Genomic DNA, 22,906 nt, shown 5'->3' on the forward strand with positions numbered 1-22,906 from the left:
CTCTGCCTCTGCTTGCTGCACATTGAGGCCTGCTTCGATGGCTACTTATACAGATGATTGAGAATGCCTAACAGCGAGACTACCGTGTACGATTGATTTGGAGCCGGCTGTTCATTCTTGCCGTATGTAGCGTGAAACCAGTGAAGGCCAGTGATTTCCATCCGTTAAATGAACACAAGTGCTCCTCGCAGCTCTGGGTCCAAACACACTTAATCTTGTTTCTGACACTACTTTGAATCTTATTTCAGGAGGTGGGTACTGAGAGGTGAAAGCCAAGCAGCAGATGGAAACAAGGCTTCCAGGAAATTGGTGGAGGTGGGGTGCAGCAAGAACATGAGTTGGCATGGTGTTGGTCTGTTTTTTTTAAGAGGAAGAAAAGCAGGGACTGAGAGAGAAAAAAAAGGGGAGATACAGTACATACAAGGTGGAAAAGGGGAGTGACAAGTGAGGACGGCAGGATGGGAGTTGTTATCAGAGCCACTTGGCTAGCTGGGTGGTAGCCTAAAGTATAAGCAGTAGGACAGAATAGAAGTAGTGAGGCCCTGCATACTGATGACCTGGCTGTAACGGCTGGATCGCCTCTCCGGCAGTTATTCATTAAGCCATTAAAGGAACACAATCAAGTCATTTGTGTGGCCTTCTGTTTCAGCCTGTTTTCCCCCTCTTTGTGCTCTGCTTTTTGCAGCTTTTTGCAGGAGAGGGAGAAGAAACAGAATGCACGTCAATGAATAAATCTGAGGCGAAGAAAGGAGCAAAAACGGTTAGACCTGGGCAGCGAGCTGAAGGCAGCTGTTGGCCCTCCTTCTGAGCAGAAAAGAAGTAATTAATTGCGGAAGCGACTCATGCAGGAACTAATTCGCTTTTAAGACAGTTTGATAAATGAATGAACATTCAAATTCAGTCTACCTGGGTTGAAATTAAAGGAGGATAATTGCAAAGAGCACTTGATATAACAGGTCTTTTCTTACAAAGTGCCCGCCATTAAACATAAAGGCGCCACAGCCACTTTGCCTCTTATTGAGGGGTCAGAGCGCCCTCTTGTGTCAAGATGTTTAGACAAGGAAAAACACATTGAAAATATAAAGTTCACAATATTGATTTTATTGCCATCCATATGTACATATATATCTTTTTTTCCCTCTCGTAATATTTATATAGCTTAAAGCATTAGGATCACTATGTAAACAATGAACAGAGAACAGTGAAAAAAGGCTTAAACTTAGTTAATCTAAGTACAAAGAAAAGCAGCGAGTGTTAATCAAACTAGTGCCTTATCATAAAGAGGCAGTACAGTACATGTTATCCCACAATACTGCATGACATGATTGGAGGAAGATCCACAGCATCAGGTAAACTACAGCTGATTATCTGCTGGGTTATGTGACTCTATGCGATCCTACAGTATGCTAGTGGAGCTATGTGAAATGGATCTACAGCAACAACATGGAGTCCCCTAAAATAGGCCTTGGTTGCCATAGTGACACTGCCTGGGGTTAACTGTAACACAGAAGAGAAACAGCACTGACGTGTTTATGAAACACAATAACACACTAAAAAAGGTCCTGTGGATGGGGTTACTGTCTCCTTTCAGGACAACTAAACACGCTACAAGGCAATTAAACACACAATCACTAAAGTCTTTATAGTGTCACACAGATGATTTTCATGATCAGTGGATATTGAAAAGATGAGGCAAAAGCAGAGCAGCAAGACTAAACCATTTCCTACGCTGTGTGTCAGGCTTTGTGATTGTGATGAGCAACAGTGGGAGCAGCACAGATTACTGTTTGTGTGTAAATGATCCATCAGAGGTCTGATTAAAATGAGTTACAGCACATTTTGACAGCTCTTGTAATACACACACCAGATAACAACCTCATTATACAAACATCACATAATTCAGAGAGCAAAGTATCCTCTCAAGTCTTCATAAAAGTAGAAAATTAAAAAAAAAATCCATTTGGATTAAAGAACAACCGGCATCTATTTAACTGCACTGAACTCTACACAAGCTAATTTAATGGGATCACTCAGGTGGCAGCGGTCAGATTCCTCTCCCCTCTGTGTGCAGGGAGATAATATACTAACAAGTGTCTAATAAGTGCAGGGAGGCCTGGCTAACTCATTTTACTGCCATCCAACAGTTAGAGCTGCAGAGGCTTGTGTGGTAGCAGGCTTTGGTCAGTCACTTATACAGCACCATCTGCTGTTATGTGTCCGTTGTGTCTCTGTTACAGGGAGGGCAGAGGAATCTTTTTTTTTCAGCAATTTTTGGTTAAATCACAAGTGCAAAAAAACCCAAAAACATTTTGGAATTCATGCATGGAGTAGTAATGGTGGCCTTCTATAGTGGCAGTGCATTTTCAAAATGAAATAAGGGACGTATTATTTTGGGATCAATTCTGCCACATTTAATTTCACCAGCAAAAAGGCAATTTAAACCTGTAGAGCTACAACATTACTTTGAAGTTATTAATACAGGCACACAAAATAAAGCTTAACAGGCAACCATTAAAAAAAAAAATCTAATGAGTCAATTTCATTAATCAACACAGACCGATATCAACAATCTGCATTACTTCACTTGTTGGGGGAATCAGGAGAAAAGTGTGGGGCTGTTACATGCATACACATATGCACACAAACACACGCTGGTCATACCAAACATTAAGAAATGTCAAACTAGTCACAGACACAGGCAGACTCCAGTGACAAAACTTCACACTGAGGAAACTCCTCGTATCTCCTCTCTTCTCATCATGCGGAGATGACGATCATACTTCCCCTGGACACCCACACAAAGTTAATTCACAAACGTTATTGAAGTTAGACTGAATGGCCGACCCATGATTTGCACCAAAGAGTATGTCGTCCGGCCCCTCCCAAACCTCCCGTCTTCGAGGTCACTCGGTGCGCTCCTGGCCCAGCTCGACTTCCTCTTTGCCAAGAATGGTTTCTGGCACACCTCCCTCTCCCTGGAACAGCTCCTCCATCAGCTGCTCCCCAGCGCTGCCGGCCCGCGATGCCCACAGAGCAGCGCCCTCCCTCAGGCCCAGTGAGCGCAGCAGCCGTGCATAGTCCAAAAACGCAGCCTCGATAAGTTTATGTGCAAGCGCAGGTCAAGGAGAACTCATAAGATAAGATGTGACATAAATATACAGTAGGCCAATGAAAGGTATCATCACTCAAAAATATGCTTTCATTCAACTGTCAATGCAAAGTGACTTGAAGCTACCGGTCAGTAGATTATTACATCCTAAAAATGAAAAGGTGCAACACATAAGCACTTTAAAAAGTTGATCCAATGTTGTCAAAATGTTAAAGGAAAATCCTGAAAAAAATGATTAAGAAACATCATGAATGCAGATGATTCTAAACAGGGCCCAAGGGTCACTGAACAGTTCACGGAGAAAAAATAAAAGACATGAATTATGTACTGACATTTGCAGTAACCAGATCTTTGACACGCTGAGCCCTATTTTCCTGCCGACCCAAAGCCAGCAGCACATTCAGTTGCAATGCCATTTTGGCAGTTGCCTATTTTTTTGTGCTTGTGTGGTATTTTCCTGGCTCCAAAGGGGCATGCTTGCATGGAGGTGAGAGGAGTGGCACAGCTGAGCCTGCCTTCATGGATTAGGCTGCGCAGTGAAACTTTTGTACTCATTTTTGCATGTCATTTTGTGGTGTTAGTGGCCATGCAGACAACTCCAAAATCACAACCTATAAATCAACGAGGGTAAGCTACATACTGGAGACACTATTATAACGTAATACTATTAAATAAATGAATAAAATACAATACAAATACGCTTGTGCATGGGGATTGCACCTGCGTTTGAGACCAGTTTATGTTGGTTTTATAATAAATTTGTAACACACCTGTATTTCTAAAAGAGTAAGTAAGTATTTTCTAAGTTATTTGCAATAAAAAATGCGGCTAATAAAACTGATATGTCCAGTAGCCATAAAGTTAATTTCTCACCCTTTTGAGGAGTCAACAAGATAATCTCAGTAGTGTCATGTCAACAGTTGGATACTATGCCCTATCCTTTGAGTTAGACAGTAAACATACTGTGACCAAACAATACAGACTGACCTACAGATACTGTACCAATGTCTACTTTTTGCTTTATATATGTATTGTCAGTTGGGCAGCATAACTCTGCGACCACAGTGTGATATTGGCTTTTGGGAACATAATATAGCACAAAGTGCTCTGTGGAGCATCTAAATTGACCTTCATTGAGAAAAAGCTCTCTGCTATCGAGTGCACGTCTGTAGTAGAGATGGACAGAGTTAACAGCGGAGCTAACTCTGGTTATAAATGGCCCTCAGAGTGCAGTAATGGGTTTTCAAAAAGGATATTGGAAGAGTCGTTGGCCTCCATCACCCCATACTTCAGACAGGCTTCGATGAAAAGGGCGGCGCGATCAAAGTACCTCATACTGTCCAGGATATAGAAGGAGGAAGAGAAAGACACAGGAAGAAGAAGGAGGTGAGAGCGACGGTCAGAAACCAGCATCATCCCTGGCCTGACGTCTGCAATCCTAAAGCATACATCAACCCTGTCGTCCTGACACCACTCTAACTCTGCGAGAGTGTTTGCTCAGAACTAGAGCTGTCAAGGAGGAGGACAAGTAGACCAAGAGCAGATCAATGCTGAGGTAAAAGATGGGGGTCAGATCATACACTGTGAAGTGCCCTTCAATGTATTCAGGGAGAAAAGGAAAGAAGAACCGAAATGTTATGGATATAACTTCTGTTTTCTGAAGGAGAGGAACGAGGTACATACATTACGGGATATAACGCCTCGTGTGACCTCACTGATGACACCTCCGTTTACGCCTTTTAAGGCAGGTGACCTGTGGTGACGTATGAGAGGCACCGCCCACACCTACATACATACTTCTGTCACCACAGTCATCCCTTAGTTCGATAGCTGCTCTTCACTGAGCCCAGCTGTGCAGTGGGGCAACCAAGTGTTGTACCTCGTTCCTCTCCTTCAGGGAACAGAAGTTATAGCCATGACATTTCGTTCCTTTTCAGGCGATTCACTCGGTACAACACATATAGTATGGGATGTATTCACGGCCCGCAGAGCAGCCACCAAACCGTGGTCAAACCTCCAGCCCTCAGTGCATCATTGAGCTAACAGAAAAGACAGGATGAGCCACCAAAGGGGAAGTCACATCCAAACGATGAAACTGAACAAAGGTGTGCGGTGATGACCAGCTGGCTGCAGCACAGATATCACTCACAGACACCGCTTTGAACAAAGCCCATGATGAAGCCATGCCCCTCGTCGAACGTGCCCTCGCACAACGAGGCAACAGAAGATTCTACACTTTTCAAGAACTCAATCTTGGACAATGCCAAACTCTTGCGCATTTTTTAATGTCTGAATATATACAGTAGGCTCATAACAGCATCAATCCTGGTTCTTACCTGTGGAGCATCTCTCCCACTTTGGAAAAGCAGCCCAGGCAAAGCAGCACCAGGATGGCTTTGGACTTCTGGTTGACCTGCGGGGAGCACAGGTGCTCTGCCCAGCGCTTCAGCACATCTGAGCTCTCTGCTTGGCTCAGACGCACCTGGAAACACACACGACATGCAAGGCACTTACTGCTTCAAAGTTGCTTTCTTAGTGGCAAATTGTATGTACAGTGTAAGAACATGGCAGTGTCAGGCAGCTCTGAACGTTCCTAACTTGGTTGTGTTTCCCAGATGTATTACTTGCAATGCTAATACTACAGCTAATAAGAATACTTTTACAATTACATTTTTACAATCGTCTCATAATTACCATTAGAAAAGATTAAAAACTCAAGCATAAACACATACACAGTATGTGCACACTTAACACCCACCCACCACTCACATGGCCACACACTCACAAACTATCCAAACATTACACGGTATCTGATGTTTCCTGATGATGGACGCCATCATGGTGAGTTACCTTAGCCAGCCAGGCAGCACGGTTCCACTCCCCGTAGGTCTGCAAGTAGCGACAAGCATCCGCTGCCTTGTCAATCAAACACAACAGCTGTACTCCCTCTGACAGACAGCAAAAGGGGAGAATTTGTATAAAGATATGAGACAGAGAGACGATGACCTATCACTACGCAAGGTGGTGCCCAGACCCCATTGTAATGATTTTTGTATACACTGTAAATCTGAAATGCAAAATCTATAAATCTATAGGTTGGTGAGACTACGGTGAGAAGTAGCTGCAACCTTTTTAAAACCTTTATAAAACAGATGATATTTAAAAAGGCGTATAGTTCATTTAAAGGCCTCAAGAATAGATTAATTAAAGATATTTTAAGGCACTTTCAAGGCTGCCGACACACACACACAGAATGAATGCTGATTCTCATTAGAATAAGAGCGGAGAAGGTTGCTAACTGCTATCAGACATACAGTAACACTACCTGCTAGCTTGCCGTTGGCGATCATGTTGGTAGCCACTAGCTTGATGGTGGACTGTGAGGGGCCTGAGGAGGTGATGGTGGTCACTAGGCAGGCCTTGAGTGAATCACAGTAGTAGCTGGGGTTGTCTGCGCTTGTCTCCAACAGTAACTGCACCGCCCGATCCGTCTGAGCGCAACAGCAAAGAGATGAGAATGTAATGACTGAGGTAAGAGAAAGAAGCAAGGCATTAGCAGGTCAGGCAGGTAACCCCTGTGAGAGCTGAACAAGACGGAATAACAAGGGGAAATCATGTTTACTATCGTGCTTTTCATCTGCTGTAGATGAAGGCTCAAGCTCAGGCTGGGGTCAGCGCAGGCTGGCCTCTGCCTGCCTGCCCACAGGAGGACTGCACCTCCAGCACAGCCTGCTGATTGCAGCCTGTGATTACAGGGAGAGTGGTGACTGCAATCCCCACAGGCTGAGATGCCAGGGAGGACGGAGGCAGCACTTATCGTCCATCTTGCTTCATTAGGCTCAACCGATATGACCTATTTACCATTATAACAACAGGCATGAATGCACAGCTAAGGTGAGGTGTGTGTGATAGAAAAGTTATATAGATATAGTTATATAGTCGGAAAGCTGTATGTCAGAAAAAGGGAGAGAGATTTGAGACACATTTATTTTTTGACTCGTCAAAAGGATGTGACAGCTAATGACAAAAGCTAAGAAGATACAGTTCTAGTATGCTAACCACTGTGGTGAATGCAACATGTATCTGTAGCCTCCTTACAGACGACATTGTGTGAGCAGTATGTGCAGTGTAATACTTACCTGACCCAGCAGGAGGAGCTGGTCAGCACATTTCTTTGTGTGTTCATAACTGGAGCGCTTCACCTCCTGCAGGTGAACCCGATCCAACTGGAACCTCTGTTGAGCAGTAAAGGTGGAGCCACATGAGTTGGTACATACATAGATAATACACTAAGGACATCAAAAGCGTAATAATGAGCAAAAAAAGATATGGAGGACAATTATAGAAATACAGCATCCAGAGATGGAGAGTGTAATTATAAAGCCTTTAAATTATTCAGGAGTTTTCACAGTGTTTCTGGTGCCAGAGCCCCCCAATACTGCCTTTCATTATTGGTGGCTTTTTCCCCATTTCTTCATTACATGTTCCCTGATGGGAGATCAGAGTTTTTTTTTCAGTGAGCAAATGAGAGGAATGAAACATGCAATAGATATTTGAAAGTACGAGAGCTCATCAGTTTTATAAAAGGACTAGAGGGGGGAAATGATACAATGAGGGGAGAGATAACAGCATAGTAGAAAATTAGCTACATAGGCTGTATGTGTGTATGTGTGTGTGTGTGTGTGTGTGTGTGTGTGTGTGTGTGTGTGCACTTGCGTATCTACATATAACACAAAAAGCTTGACTTTTTTTGCACTTTATTTTGATGAATTCTTCTGTGAGTCACAGCCGTGGGCATAAATCCTTGCAGAGATACCAAATGAGTTTAGCAACTGTGTGCTCCGTATTGGAGTCTTAGATATTAGTAATTACAGTCATACTTCTGCCACTGAAGCTGTTTTATGACAACAGGAGCCAAATGTAGCTGCAGACAGTCTGGGTAGCTCTTTGAAAGTCTTAACGGCGTTGTGATCACTGTGTGGCCGCTCATTAACAGAGAGTATAACTTTCACAAAAACAGAATGGTATAAAAAAAAAAAACCCTGAAAGAAAAATTACAGGCTTATTTGAGACTTTTCCATAGGACGTCTACTGACTGTGTTAGAAAGTCAATTTATATTCTGCTACTTCAAACTTCAATGCAAGCTAAAAGCTACCTGTCTTTTTGCATAACTGGATGCTCGTCTTTGATTCAAAAAAGGACGTTCTTTCCTCTGCTTCTCTGGGTATACTGTGGGAAAGAGACCAGACCTTCCAAAATATCCACACCTTTTTTCAAGCTATTCCTTTAAAGTAAAGTCCGCAGAGGTATATTGTACTGCCTGGACACAGAAACAATGTGTGGTACATCACAACAACAATACGAAAAAATAAACCTTTAAATGAAAACCTTCGCATGCACTTTGGCAACATAAAGGTGGATGTCCTTGTTCAGTGGACTGTGTGGCTGCCATGCCAACCAGCAGAGTGATGCGGGCAGACATGGCAGAGGAGGACCAATCAATGGGCGTCTTCTGATGACACTTTTCTAACGCTCTGGGTCGATAATTAAAGTTGAAAAAAAAAGAAGAGAAGATTCAGGGTATTGTTTATAGGGGCCTTGTAGTCTGGTTCGGCTATGTCATCAGCGAGACGCATTGATTCGACCAATGACACGGTGCAAACAAGAGAGGGATGTTTTTTAATTGAGCGTGTCCCGGTGAGGGCTAGAATCACTGTGAGGAAATGTAGGGGGCATTAAATGCAGCGAGGGCAAAGTGAAAGATAGGTTTGACCTCAAAGGCTTAAAAGTGTGATTTGCTTCCCTTAAAGAGTGGGACCTAGTGAGACAACAGAGGAGATGCACGGTGTCATTAATAATAGAATGTACTGTGTGACCGGGCCGATGTTGTCGACACTGTGGATGACAAGGGACAGGCTGGTGGTGTTTGTTTGTGGAGGATAATAACTGTCTCTGTATGAGTCCGAAGGGAATTTTTAAATGTTGACTGCCGGGATCCTGTATTTGTCTCTATTGTCTCTGTTTAACGAAGGAGAGAAAAAGCAACAAAAACAGGCTAACACTTCTTCTATTGTTTCACTGACCTGGAAGTAAGAGCTCTCACACAGGACGTCGTTGCAGATGTCCAGGTGGTTCTGAGGTGACGGCTGGGTTCCTTCACTTTGGGTCTGACCCTCTGCAGTGGACACACTTAGCTGACGAGCCTGGGCAAATGACTGGAGGTAGTGCGACGCCACCGTCCAGAAGTGAAGGTCTGACTCGTCCCCGAACAGTCTGCGGTTTACCACAACAATGCGTCAGCTGGGCCCAGAGTGGATAACGCTCTCTCTGGAGTAGTTAGTGAAATTCTGCAGTCTGACTCAACATGCTGCTTGGTTCTTCTAGTAGTTTGCTCACTAATGACCATAGTTACTGTATCTTCCAGCCCACGCCTCGCTCTTTCAGCCAGCTCCCCTGCACCCCCCCTCCACATCCCTCTGCCTTTTTCCTCCATCGTTTACTTCCCTCAGCTTCCTTTTTAACATATCTGCACAGGCACACAGCTGTTGCTAGGTTACCTTGCCACATTATCAATGGCATGAAAACTTGGACGGACGGATGCAGAGACATCATGAGCTTTCTGTAAGAAAGCGGTCACAGTATTCGTCATACAAAAAGGGTCCTTGGGACTTTCCAGGTAAATCATCATGGCTTTAACATAGCTGTTCTGTTCAGACTAGTTGCTCTAGATTTGTCAGATGCTCGAGAGAAAAAGAGTGGAGCAGAGACGAGATCAGGGTTGCTCATCATGTCATGCTTTTTTATGGAGATAGAGAATGACGACTGTACAGTTACAGCAAAAATAAACTGGTATCTTGGCGGATAATTTGACTGCTTTAAAAATGATTTGGCTTGCCTCTTAATACGTCATCACTTTCTTTCCATATTACATTACATATTCTGAATGAAGTAAAATGTAAAAAATAAATAAGTTACAGTTTTTTTACAGTTACAGTTGAAAACTTACATGAAAGTACACTTAAAGAATGACTTAAAGTATACCATCAAGAACAGATTTCAGTAGAGAAATCACTCCTGATCCATCTAATTATGGCTTGCTCAGTTGAATTAGATCCTGAGCAATCAGTGAACAATAACGAGGCTAACAAGTAGCTTGATTGCAAACCCAGTTCGGCTTTAGATCATTGTAACAAATAGACCCACTCCACTGCATAAACTCAACATTCATTCAAACAGATGGGAAGACATTAGCACAAGCAAACATATTGAGTCAAAGACAAGTTTAACGTGTTCTGTTATACGGAACAGTTTCTGTCTTTACAGTTACTTTATCCTATAGTGTTTTTATAGCTTTCATGAGCCTTTGACATAGGTGTACTGAATGTTAACAAAATAATCGTGCTAGGGTTGCAGTAAACCCTCATGACCACAGTACAATCTGTGCAGACAACAGTAGTAACTCCATGCTGAGTTTTAACTCACCGTGAGACCAGGAGGCAGCGCTGCAGCAGGCTGAGCTCCGGGTCCTGTAGCACACTCTTCATATCACTGGGGAGCCAATCAGAGACAGACAATCAGAACACAGCGAGAGCCAATTACACTTCTCAAACACAGCAGGCCCAGTGTGGCTGTTATGGGGGATTCCTCTTATCTGTCAACCCACAGACCAGACTACATGTTCTTTGGGCCTGATGTCTAACACAAAGAACCCTGGGACTCGAGCCAAAAGAACATAAACAAAAACTTACACTTGGCACAGATACATTGGCAAACATACATACAGTACATAAACATGCACAAACATCTGATTTGTTGGCGTTTGCATCATGACATTAATATTAAATATTCTAGTTTGAGCTACAGTGTGTAATCATTACCATTAGAAAGTGGAATAACTCACTTTGACAATGAGTTGAGCTGCTCCTGGATCAGGCCTTTTATCTCGTCTTTCTCATTGTAGTCTCTGAAGCAGAGGGATCAAACTCAGTCAAATGGCTCCTCTCACGTCTCCCTAAAATCAAACCTGACCCGATATTAAATGGGAAGCCGAGAACCTGCTTGTTAAGAGAAGTCGATCTGTGGTGTCAGGCAACAATAGATAACTCTATCCTAACATTTATGCTGAGGTCAGGTAGCACCCTGCGAGCGCTGCTAATATAGCTGCCTGACTTGATGATAAGGCAGCTGTGTGTGTTTAATGGCAGAAAGTAGTGTCGCACTGAGGGCTCAGTTAAATGGGGCATAATTACATCAGGCTATAGTTAAACACAGATGTAGCTGTGTGAAAAAACTAAAATAAAACTCTCTCAGGACGGCTTCTACTGGCTCTGAGTTGTTTACAAAGGTGAGTTGCTTACACTGGCATATTGGTTATTTTTTTAATGAAGGTAATAAACTCAATGCTTGGGTGGTTGGCAGATGCTCCGGTGGTATAAGGAATACATGAAGGTTACTCTCATACCTTGATGGTCGGAAATTCAATGAATTTTTCAATTCTGATTCTTAAGAACGATTTGGTTTTTCAAATCTGATTTACTGATTTCAAATATTGATGTCATATATTACTAAACACAACTAACTTTGACCTTTAGACCATTCCTGCTCACAACTAATTCTAGTTTATAATCAGCCTCAAATCCAAAGGGAAACTGTATTAAACAGGGATGGCAATATCAATTCAAGTGATTCAGGTTTCTGCTGAAACTGAAAAGTCTACATTAAAATTAATGAAGCCGCAGCTAAAAACCTCTTCATACTGATGTATTGAGTTTTAAATGACATACTGTATGTGGTGAGAGGAGGTCAGTCTGTAACTGTTGCGGCAGGTAAGTTTAACAGAGGATAGACAGCCTGTCTTCATTCACAAGTTCTACAATATCAAGTATGCAAGTTCAAATGCAGTTTCACCTAAAGTAGCTCTGCTCAACCACTGACGCACGCTGTGTGGATATCAATAATTGAGACTACCGGCGACTATCAATGTGCTGCTCTGCTTACTTGCTCGCATTGGCTTGCTTTAGGGATACAGGTTGGTTCCAGCATTTGGCTTTTATTTTACAGCTGGTGCACCAACTACAATTTGCTACAATAAAAACAGCATCGGCATTGGATCAGGCTCGATATAAATAAATAAAAAACGCATTGGTCAGCCCTGATAATGATTTTGCAGACGTCTGCTGTTTTATTCTTCTACAAGCTTCACTTATCAAGTTGCTTACAAGCATGTTTTAACAAAATTTTCTTTGTGCACACGTACTGTACAAGAACATGAAAACTAGGGCTTAAAAAGATCTTAACAAGGTCATGACTTGGATTTTCGGCTTGGGTCCTTCCTTTGGTCAGTGTAGTGTTGCATATTCTACAAGTATTCACTTTTCACTCTTGGTTTCATCCCACAGTCCAAAGACGTGAAGGTCAGGCAAAGATGAAAACTTAAAACTGTGTCTGTGTTAGCCCTACTAACACTCCTGACACCATAGGAGGGGATGATGTTAGAGCGGACACCTTCACGTGAATGCACTCAGAGTTGATACTTACACTTGAGTGATGTCCATGGTGAAGGTTCCTGACCAGGGCTGCAGCAGCAGGAAAGCCTTGAGAGTGAGGGCAGCTCGGGGCACCAGCAGGTATGGACACCATACTGGGTCTGAACATATTCCCCACAGACCAGAAAGAACAAAATGTTACACCATGGCTGTGAATGCCATCATGAGTAGCATTACATCAAGCGTCATTATGTAATGTGTAATTGGATAGACATTTAAAAATCATCTCATTTCTTAAGCATTTAGCCTCCGTACGATTATTTTCTCTCCTCAAACCTCTGTATGCAATTCATCTTTCTTTCCTTCACACTGGCTCACCGGTCAGGTCCTGCTCATCCATGCGGTAGCTGGCGGACTTCATGGCCATCTCCAGCACTCGGATGCAGCCGTCGTCAGAGGCCAGCACAACCTTGTCTGATGTGCACCAGTCTATGTCTAGGATGCGGTAGTTCACGTTGCGACCGATCCGCATGCTGCTCACCATTTGGACCTGCAAGAGAGGAAGGCCATGGTAGAAGTTCCTGCTTCTTTTAAAGCATCTGCAACAACTCCAGGAGGATGATGGGAAATTAACTATTTTTCTTTCAATTCAAAAGGGAGAAAGACACAATACGGGAGGATTTTTGGATTCAATAAAAGCCTGTTGGATGGAAAACAGAGGATTCTATTGTAAACTAATTTATGCTGAGAGTAGCAGATTATAGAATGGAAGACTCAGTGTACAAACAGTCTTTTCAGAAGAGGTTCTCCAAAACCTCTCTCCCTCTGGCTTTCTATGGGGCTGTTTGGGAGTCGGTGCAACCCAGCTGTCAGCAGAGCGCTGAAGCATTTCGGAGATCTCTCCTGCACTTCCTCTCCTCCCTCATTCTCTCCTGCTCCTCCCTCTCTCTTCTCTCTCTCTCCCTCTCTTTCCCACCCCTATAGCTGTTGCTCGTTTCCCTCTGCAGCCTGATCCATCTGTCGTCTGGCTTTTACAATTGGGGACTGAAAACTGTGTCTTATCTCGGCTCCCTGCAAGAAAACACATCCCTCCACCCAGACAATAGTGCTCCAGTGGGACCCTCTCCCTCCACCCCTCCACCCCCCACTGCTTGATACACCAGAGCATCTATCTGTGTCCACATTCATCTGCTCTTCAATTCTTAACACACTGCTGCTGGGTAAGCTAACAAATATTGTGGCGTGGATACAGATAACAAACAAAAGGAGTCCAGTCTGTGACATTAGATCAAATGATGAACTGGAGCGCAAACTAGCCGGAAGGATTATTAGATGAGGTGAAATGAAGACTGTGCAGAGAGAGGACTTTCTGGATGATGACGACTTCGGTAAACAAAGTTAAAGAGGAAGAGAGGATGCGCGCCGCTTACAGGAATCAGGATCATCCATCCTGCTACGGTTGAGCTTATATATGTCAGCGGAAAGCTTTTAAGTCTTAAGTGTTTTAAGTGTATGTGTATTTATACAGTGCACTGTAATGATTCAATAAAACAACAGGGCAATTTCAGCAGACATACTATCACCACGGCGTTCGTCTGAGTGAGGACGATAGATAAATATACCCCACCACAATATTGTAATGCTTCAGTGATTGCTGTGCTACGGAAACACTTTAATTCTGCCATAGTAAATCTGTTCAAATGTAAACCACTGCTACGAACCTGCAGACCTTTGCGGATTCTTTCCTTTTATTTGAGTTATGCCGTGCAGTCAGGATATGATGCATGCTGGGAATTCATAATGTGTTACAACAACCAATCAATGAATCAACTGCATTGTCATAACGACACGTCAACGGTAACTGCCATGGGTTGGTGTGTGGAGCCTCACCTCTTTGGTGTCCCAGACCTCTGCTCCATCTGTGTACATGACTAGCAGCTTTTGGTTGCCCTTTCCCGGGGCGAAGCGAATCTTCTTCACCCAGCCACGATGTGTTGGTATTCCCCTGAAAACATTAACAGCACTGGTCATTTCTTTCCTGTTCTTTAAAAAAAAAGGAAGAAACATCAGCATACATAGACAGATGATCAATCAATGAACCGTCTGGGCAGGTATATTTTTGTTTATTTCTTTTACCACACACACGTGAAGTTCCAAGCATCGATCTAAATCTAAATAAAACAAATATATAAAAACCCAATGAAGGACAAATGCATGCTTTGGAGAATTGTAGAATACTGTAGGTACAGTGTAGTAAGTGGTCTTAAAGTTGAATAAAATCTTAGAGTTTAGCTGTTACCTGGACAAACGAGCTTTGAGGTCCCAGAAGTTGAGATTGCCGTCCACGTCCCCAAGCACCAGGGTGTCACCTTTCCAGGCAATACAGGCGATACTGCCCATACTGCCCTGCAACACAGGAGGAACACACATACTCAGTGAGAGGAGTGACAGGAAAAATAAGGGAGGACAGCTTCACATTTGTCCCCTGAAGTAAACCTACACATCTATTTACCAGTTTTGACAGCAGGTTTTGACTTTAAGCATCTTACCTGTGTGGATTATTTTCTACTTATAAGAATAATAAGAATAAGAATTACGCTACTACCTACTAGCGTCACAAACTCGTTACTGTAGTGGTACAGTTTAAGTACTGAGATAACCTGTGTCAATCTTTAAAAATCCTCAGAAGTCCATGATCATAACCATAGACATAAAAAGAGATGTTGCGATTTTAACAAGTCACGTCTTTAATACAGCCAACCAACGAGTAGTTAAAAAGTGCAATCCCAACAGCATAAAAACCACCTTTTCCCTCGACTATAAAAACATCATACTCTCTTGCATTTAATGTTCGAGTGTTAATCAAAACGGGGAAAATAAATTAAAAATATATGCGGCAGCCGAGTGGTAAACAAGCACGACATCTGAGTTTAAGTCAGGCTGTGTCACGAGTGCTGATGTGAAGAGCTCACCTTCAGCGTGTACGCAGTGGATGAAAGGACAAAACTTTTAAGGAGAGTTTCCGTCAGTTTCCCGACAGAGATATGAAGATCTTCTATCATCCTGAAAGGACTGTAAAACCTTTGGGGTATGCAAATCTGGGAGCAATGAATCTGCAGCCGTCACAAAGATAAGGCTTTAAAATCCCCAGGTAAACCTCCGGTGTCTGTCTGTGTGGTGTGAATAGATGCAGGTAGTGAGCGAATGAAACACAGACTGTCTAACAATCCTGCACAAAAATGGACTTGGGAATTTGATAAACCATAGCGGCTTTCCTTTGGAAGTACTGCATGGATCAAGATGAATTTCACCATCTTGTATGAAAAAATGAAATAAAATTGGATATATTTTGGTAAAGGTATGAAATTGTGCTCTTTTTATTGACAGAAGACGTGGGCAATCAACAACAAACAACAGAAGGTGCAACCTACTCTTTAGCATGACTCAGCATGACACAATCACAAGTCACAACTAGATAATGAATGCAAGAAAGTTCCTGAAGTTTAAGTCTTCCAAAGGACTTCTCAAACAATAGCTTTAAATCTATGGTACTGTGCGGAAAATGGACGCTTGGGCGATTTAACACTTTTCTTTAATCAACAATCAAAGGGTTCTTTGTTAGTGGTGACACGTCGACTTGTAAAGTAATCAAAACAGCCTGCTGCTATGCTATTACCACTGCATCATGTAGTCATTAAGGTGTAAAGAAATCCTGTCTCCAGTAATAGCTTGTTTCCGTTTACCAGCCTGGCCATTTTGCTGTCAAGGTAAATGAATAGTTGGCTTACTGTTAGATGCTTTACAGGTAAATACAGTAACAGTTTCCATTCCTCTGAGCCAGAGTCACGCTCTGAAGCAGTGGAGAGAACACGTGCAAAACGCTATCTGGGACAAAGTGATGACACACTGATGACACACTCAAAATCACACACATTCACTTGGCTGTTTGTTCTCCAGCAGGGTTTAATCTGGCAAAAAGCATAAAGCTGTAGAATTTAGCTAAAAAAAACCTTCACCTTGATTGCATGCAGTTTATTACTGAGTGTGGCACATTAAGTTGGCCACTTTTTGTTGTGGAGCCAACATCTATCTCATTCCCCACACAAGCCCCACAAAAGAAACCTGCAGGACACAGGATATAGAGGGGGAGTGATGGCTTTGACTTTACAGGGGAGGAAATTGTGCAGATGCTGGCTAGCAACCTAAAAGCAGTGTTTCTTTTAAGCTCCAAAACGAGGCAAAATGTTGACACAATACAGTTTGATGTGAAACACGTTGCTATCATCTTTTCGACAAGGAGAAAGAATAGTACATATTGCAAAAAAAGATTTAACCTTTAAACATAAGAGAGACGATGCCGGAGCAAGAACATAAGACAGAAAAAAGAAAAAGAAGGGGACTTATCAGTTTTTTATCTAAAAAAAACAGCGACTGCACAATAATGGATGTGGTGTGAAAAAGTCAAATACAGTATAAGGGAACGTATAGGTTACAATACTGAGAGAAAGTACTGATTAATAGATTTGACAGATAACAGATAATGGATACATACATTTACAGAGAGGGGGAAGGAGAAAGTCAGAGGTAGAAGCAGTGATAGGAGACACACTGATGTCCGCAGAGAGTAAACAGGGAAGAGGAAAGACAGATTTAGATCTTTGTGTACAGAAAGGATTGAATGGAGAGGGAGAGATATGAAACGGGAGGGAACAGCTTTGTGCAAGGATCTGTGTGGATGTGTGCAAGGATCTGTGTGGATGACCTTGAAATAGTTCAGGAGGATATGAAGTAAAAAGAGACACAAAGTCTCTGGACTCACATCAGGGGGAATCCGGGCACCGTCTTTTACTGTGTTGCCCTCTACGGTGATGTGGTAGACCTGCCCGTCGGTGTCAGTGAATACAAAATGCTCCCTGGCTGAGATGGCCTGGCTGGTCTCTGACTTGCTCTCTGCATCCTGCAGGAGACTGTAGTGGAGAAACATGTCAGGTTCTTTGCACTCTTACACATATTAAGTCGACTGCAACACCATCTGCTGCGATTGAGTGTGTGGAAACTCGTTAGCAAGTGACCAGAGAGGTCTAAACAGATACATCGAAACATCCAGCTTCTGCCACTCCAAGTGGTAACCCAGTAGTACAAATGCAAACTTGACCAAGCTGACCTTAACACTGACAGTTCAACTGCATGAAAACATTATTACGACAATATCCACTTTTATATAATCAACATAAGCAAATAACATGAAGTTTAAAATCAAATACACATGTTTGGAACGTGACGGGTGGTGTCCAAGGGGTACTTGAGTTCATCTGACACGAGTGACACTGATGTAGGCCGTGTTTTTTCTGTGGCTGGAGAATGTTTTATTTTTCACACAATATAGGAGTGCATTGTAGTACTGGATTGTTGACTTGTGTAATCAGACAATCAATCAATGAAACATAATAAGGGGTAAAGAAATTGTTTTACTAATTGGAGTGATTATCTGTTGAATTAAAAAACATTTCACTTGTTGCTTTTGATGATTTCAATTCTTCACATAGTAGCTTTGACTCATATAAGCCACAGGTTTGAGCCACAGATCCATTGGGTCTAGTTTCAAAAAAATGTATTAAAATATCAAATATTTTATGTACAATTTTATTAAAATCCTCCTCATTTCAAATGGGTGACCAAATAATACATGTAATCTCAATCTGGTGCTGGAGGACAAACTTGTCACACTCTGCCTTCGAGCTTTCGATCCTTGTAAAAGGCTTCCAGGAACAAGCTGAAGCTTTATAACGCTGACCTGATGACTGAGGATTCAACGCTACTCTGCTCGGCGTCTGACACCGTCTGCCGAGCGATGGCCTCCCTTGCTGCCATCTGCTTCTTCTTCAGACTCTTCAGGTTGTGGGACGGGGACCACTCCTGTTTACACACACACACACACACACAGACACACACACACGGTTGCAGTTACAGCGACAAACCCGGACAAAGACCCAGACACAAAGACATTTCCTGACGTAACAGCAAACCATTACAGTGCAAAAAGCAGACGGATAGAGACAGGTGGCAAGGGAAGTGATTTGCACGTACAGTAGATGCTCACTTAAATGAAACAAAGGCACACAGGAGAGCTGTTGTCCTCGGCCTTCCTGTCTAACTGCTGGAGCACTAAGGCTATAGCCTGGTTGACGAGAGGCTGTAATCAATATGGAAATGAGACAGCAATATGGGGCTAGGGGAGGCCCGCATGTATTATTAAGGTTACTGGCGTTTTTATTCGCACTGTGGAGGATTTTACAGCCCCACTGTAAAGTTTGTCCAGCATAACTCTTCTTTTATGACCATTTCTCTAGCCTAATGAAGCCACTGTTCTTTGCTGAGCTTGGGGAAAATTTTCAGACTAATCTTTCAAATGGCCCACACAAACACAAGAAGGGAAGGGGGTCAAAAAGTATAAGACTATTAACAAAGGGAAGAGTCAACAACGGCTGTTACTACGGCACTGACAGTGTGTTTTGTTAAAGTAAATATATAAACTGGAGATGTTCAGATACGCAGCTGTGAATTTACATGAGCATACCATAACGTCTGTTGGCAAACATTACATTATTATTGCGTTATATTTCAATTTCTACAGTATTTGTTGTATTTTTTCCGCCTTGTGTTTCACTAGCACCTCCGAATCATGGGTTGGTAAAGGACACTGTTATTATTAGTGTGCAGATTTGTCAGTACCAATGCAGTAACAGTGGGGAAGTTCTTGGCCATCTCCCGGAGAAGCGTCCCCGTCCTGGTGTCCCACAGCTCCAGGGGTTTGTCTCTGAACACCACCACCAGGTACTGTCTGAAGATGGACATCACAAACATACACATTCAATCTCTGTAAGATACTGTAAGGGCTTTGTGTACAATAACATACATCATGGCTGCTTGTGGTACTGATAGCATCCCTATGGGAATGCTTGTTTCTTTTATTATTTATTATTATTACTTATTCACTCTTATGTCCTAAGGTGGTCACAGAGGTGTTGTGTCTTGTTGTTTCTGTTTTGTTTTGTCTGAGCTCACCAAACCAAATCCTTATCGACCATGTTGAAAGTATTGAATCTTGAAAAACAAACACTGCCCACTACCCCACTATAAAGTTTCTTGTGGTTTTTGGTCTCAAAATCTGGTTGCCGTGTGGCTTGGATGTCTGCCACCTAGTTAGCAGTTAATGTGTCAGATTACCAGAGTGACAGCATGAATTCAAGTTTATCTGGTCATGTTTCAGGAAGTTTGTTTTTTGTGGTCATATTGCACAATAAAGTTTAAACTTTCCACAAGAGCCTAAATGCAAGTTTTCAAAACCACCCCTGCTTTGTGTTAAACCATATATATATATATATATATATATAAATATATATATATAAACCATACACCATCCCGGACGAGCCCTGTGTTTGTACAATTTCCCCCTGGGGATCAATAAAGTATTTCTGATTCTGATTCTGATATTGTGGTATGCCTTAGGTACGCATCTGTTTACAGCAAGAAACAAACAAGCAGCATGAACAATAATTTTCTTGCACATATGAATGAAATCTTCAGACTTGTGACCTGAAGTTAGCCAGTCTGAATCCCCCAACTAACCCGGCAAAAAGATCTGGCTAAGAAACAGCCTCCCCTTCTTAAAAAGCTACCATGCAATACCCTGAGAGCAAATATCTGACCTTCAGCTGGTGTAGAGGAGCAACTCAGAATTCAACAGTGCAAAAACACTGCAGCTCCTCAAGCACGTTACCCTCTCCTTCCCTGTAACTACAACCCCTAGGTCCTTGTTATTATAAAGATTGTGATCTGTGGCAGCCTGGAGAATATAGATAAAAAGATAGATATGCTGCACCGTCCAGTAATTACTCTTTTTTTCGCCTCCTTTCACTGCATGATGTGGTCTGAAGAGTGTACCACCTCAGTTGCACATCATACATTTTACTGTTCATCTTACAAGGCTGCCTAGCTTTTAAAGAGAGACTATGCAACTGTTGCTGAATAGCAGTCACCGCGCGGACTGGGGCAAATGTGGGTTTATCCCTCCTCACCTCAAGGTAGTTTAAGTAAAAAAAATTTGGAGCAGGAACAGTTTTTATTTAGCGTGAAATTGAACACATTCAGGTGCAAAATGTTCACCAATCTTTTTATCTAAGCAGTACATCATTTGTTTGCAGTTGTTAAGCAGCTTGAATCTGATATATATATATAGTATTTTCATGGCCATGGCTTGTGTGTTGACCCTTGCATTCATTGCCTCCACAGCAGCCACATCACTCTAGCGAAAGGAACACTTGCTGCTATTAGCAAAACAGAATTGCAAGTGTCAGAAGTCACCTAATGTAGGCAGAATAATCAGAGATGTCACATTCCAGTATAATACACTATACACCTAATCAAAATGAATATGAAAGGCTAAGACTGTCCAAGATACTTTGAAACCTTGAAAAGAAAGCAGAATTTAGAGTGAAACACGTCGAGAGCAACTGAGTATATAAAAGACAGCTGCTATCTGATAACCTTGTGTATAGTTTAATCTCTCAAAAATGAAAAATGTGTGATGACTGTAAATGCATGCCCTTTTATATTTTTGAATATCATAGTCCCATTAAAGGATCGTGACTGATAAAGGATTGAATAGAAAACTGACGATCCAAAACTGCACAGCATGAATATATGAAGGTTCTAGGGGACAATAACAAATAAGCAACACAATGAAGGGTAGATCTGTGCTTTTCAGGTCTTTCTGCAGACTTTCAATGGGATTTCAAGTCTGGTTATTGCAACACCCCGGAAAAAAGCCAGCAAGAGCAATCCACCCTTGAAAAAATATGCAATTAAATGTTCAGAAACAGAAGAAGAGATTGAGAGAGACAAAGGTGAGATGGCTCTGGGCCGGTAAGGTGATGGGATGTGTGTGGGTGTAAATGGTGTATATGTAAATGTACAGTTTGTGTTTATGTGTCCCAGGTTAACGCACTAGAAACTGTGTGATGTTGTTGGTATTTGATTTTGTTGGCGGTGGGGAGAGCCGGCAACTCACTTGAGATGAGAGACTTTAATCATCTCAATGGGTGGCTCATCGTTCCCTCTTTCGCCTCTGAATGCAAAGCATCTGCCTGGAAAACACAACAAACAGAGAGAGAGAGAGAGAAAGTGAGAGTGTGAGGGAGAGGAGGTTATGATGGAAGGCAGAGGACAGTATCTTTCCTTACACCTGTGAAGACAGTGATTCATCTCATTTCACTTTAGTGCCTAGGCGTCCTGGTTTCATCTGTTTTGCCAGAGCGGGAAGAGCAAACTGCAAACAACATATTCTCACCACCTGCTCTAATCCCTGCTTTTGGTTTGCAACTTTCCACCTTACCGAAATCGACATCATGCAGAGCATCAAGGTGCCCCCTCAAACAAAACAAAAATGCCCTTCAGATGCATCCTATCACATTTGCCTGAGGAAGTGCTGATCCGATTTTGAGGAGAACACTTAGGAAGGTGGCCTGTTTAAGATGTGTGACAGATCTGCCTGTGGTGGTTTGGGGGAGTGGGGGGTGACCTCCATCAGTTGTGTTGAGACGGCAGTTGGTGTGTACCAGAGGAGACGGAATAGCTAAGCATATGGTGTACAGAAAACTCTACAGGAGACCTGTGGTGCACTCAAGGCTAATGCAGCCCTTTTCATAATTTCCTCTTTTGTTTCCTCCGTCATACACAGTGGGAGGGGTCGCATGATTGCAGAGTGTCAATTATGGTGTCTCACTCTTCAGATGATCAGCTGAATATGCATTCACAAAAACACACACAGGTCCTGTGTCTCGAGGTCCTGAATGTCGCAAATGCAGCAAAAAAAAGACACAAAGGCGTCAAAAGGAAGAGGGTGTGCTTTCTCACAAACATGTCAGAACTTCGTGCTCTTCACTTACTGTGGATGATTATTAGACAGACTCAAAGTGTTGAGCTGACGGCACCTGCCATAATCATGCATGAATACATAATGTTGTAATTGTAATTAGCATCTGTACACACAATAAATATTTATACTGTGCAAGTAAATGCAAACTGAGTTCACTACCACTTCTCAACAACAACTTCCACTGCAGCACATAAAAAAATTCATAGATAGCAGCTGCGATCATTGCTGCAGAAACCAGGTATCACCACAGTTGAGCAAGGCGAGCGAGGAAGATGATTTTCCCTCCTAAAGTCTCAAATGTTATCAGAAAATGCTCCAGCTGTAAAGGGCAAAAGGTGTCTGCCTTAGAGGATTAGTCTTACAGGGGAAGAACA

At 42.5% G+C, this 22,906-nt stretch overlaps 1 protein-coding gene across 1 annotated transcript in view; it reads right to left on the minus strand.

Moving 5' to 3' along the window:
* Positions 1–1,095: 1,095 nt before the first annotated feature.
* Positions 1,096–22,906, minus strand: part of wdr11 (WD repeat domain 11) — a 52,553-nt gene continuing 30,742 nt past the window's right edge. The window contains exons 13-29 of the mRNA XM_070915441.1: positions 21,666–21,741; positions 19,328–19,436; positions 18,390–18,511; positions 17,415–17,562; positions 14,895–15,001; positions 14,486–14,600; positions 12,974–13,145; positions 12,648–12,756; positions 11,011–11,073; positions 10,593–10,658; positions 9,194–9,383; positions 7,249–7,344; positions 6,435–6,600; positions 5,960–6,057; positions 5,446–5,591; positions 4,366–4,445; positions 1,096–3,106 (exon numbers count right to left, since the gene is read on the minus strand). Coding sequence (XP_070771542.1) covers positions 2,904–3,106; positions 4,366–4,445; positions 5,446–5,591; positions 5,960–6,057; positions 6,435–6,600; positions 7,249–7,344; positions 9,194–9,383; positions 10,593–10,658; positions 11,011–11,073; positions 12,648–12,756; positions 12,974–13,145; positions 14,486–14,600; positions 14,895–15,001; positions 17,415–17,562; positions 18,390–18,511; positions 19,328–19,436; positions 21,666–21,741 — 2,066 coding nt within the window. The 3' untranslated portion in view covers positions 1,096–2,903. The remainder of the gene's footprint in view (positions 3,107–4,365; positions 4,446–5,445; positions 5,592–5,959; positions 6,058–6,434; positions 6,601–7,248; positions 7,345–9,193; positions 9,384–10,592; positions 10,659–11,010; positions 11,074–12,647; positions 12,757–12,973; positions 13,146–14,485; positions 14,601–14,894; positions 15,002–17,414; positions 17,563–18,389; positions 18,512–19,327; positions 19,437–21,665; positions 21,742–22,906) is intronic.

This window comes from Enoplosus armatus, chromosome 12 (genome assembly GCF_043641665.1).
Source record: "Enoplosus armatus isolate fEnoArm2 chromosome 12, fEnoArm2.hap1, whole genome shotgun sequence".
Lineage (NCBI taxonomy): Eukaryota > Metazoa > Chordata > Actinopteri > Centrarchiformes > Enoplosidae > Enoplosus > Enoplosus armatus.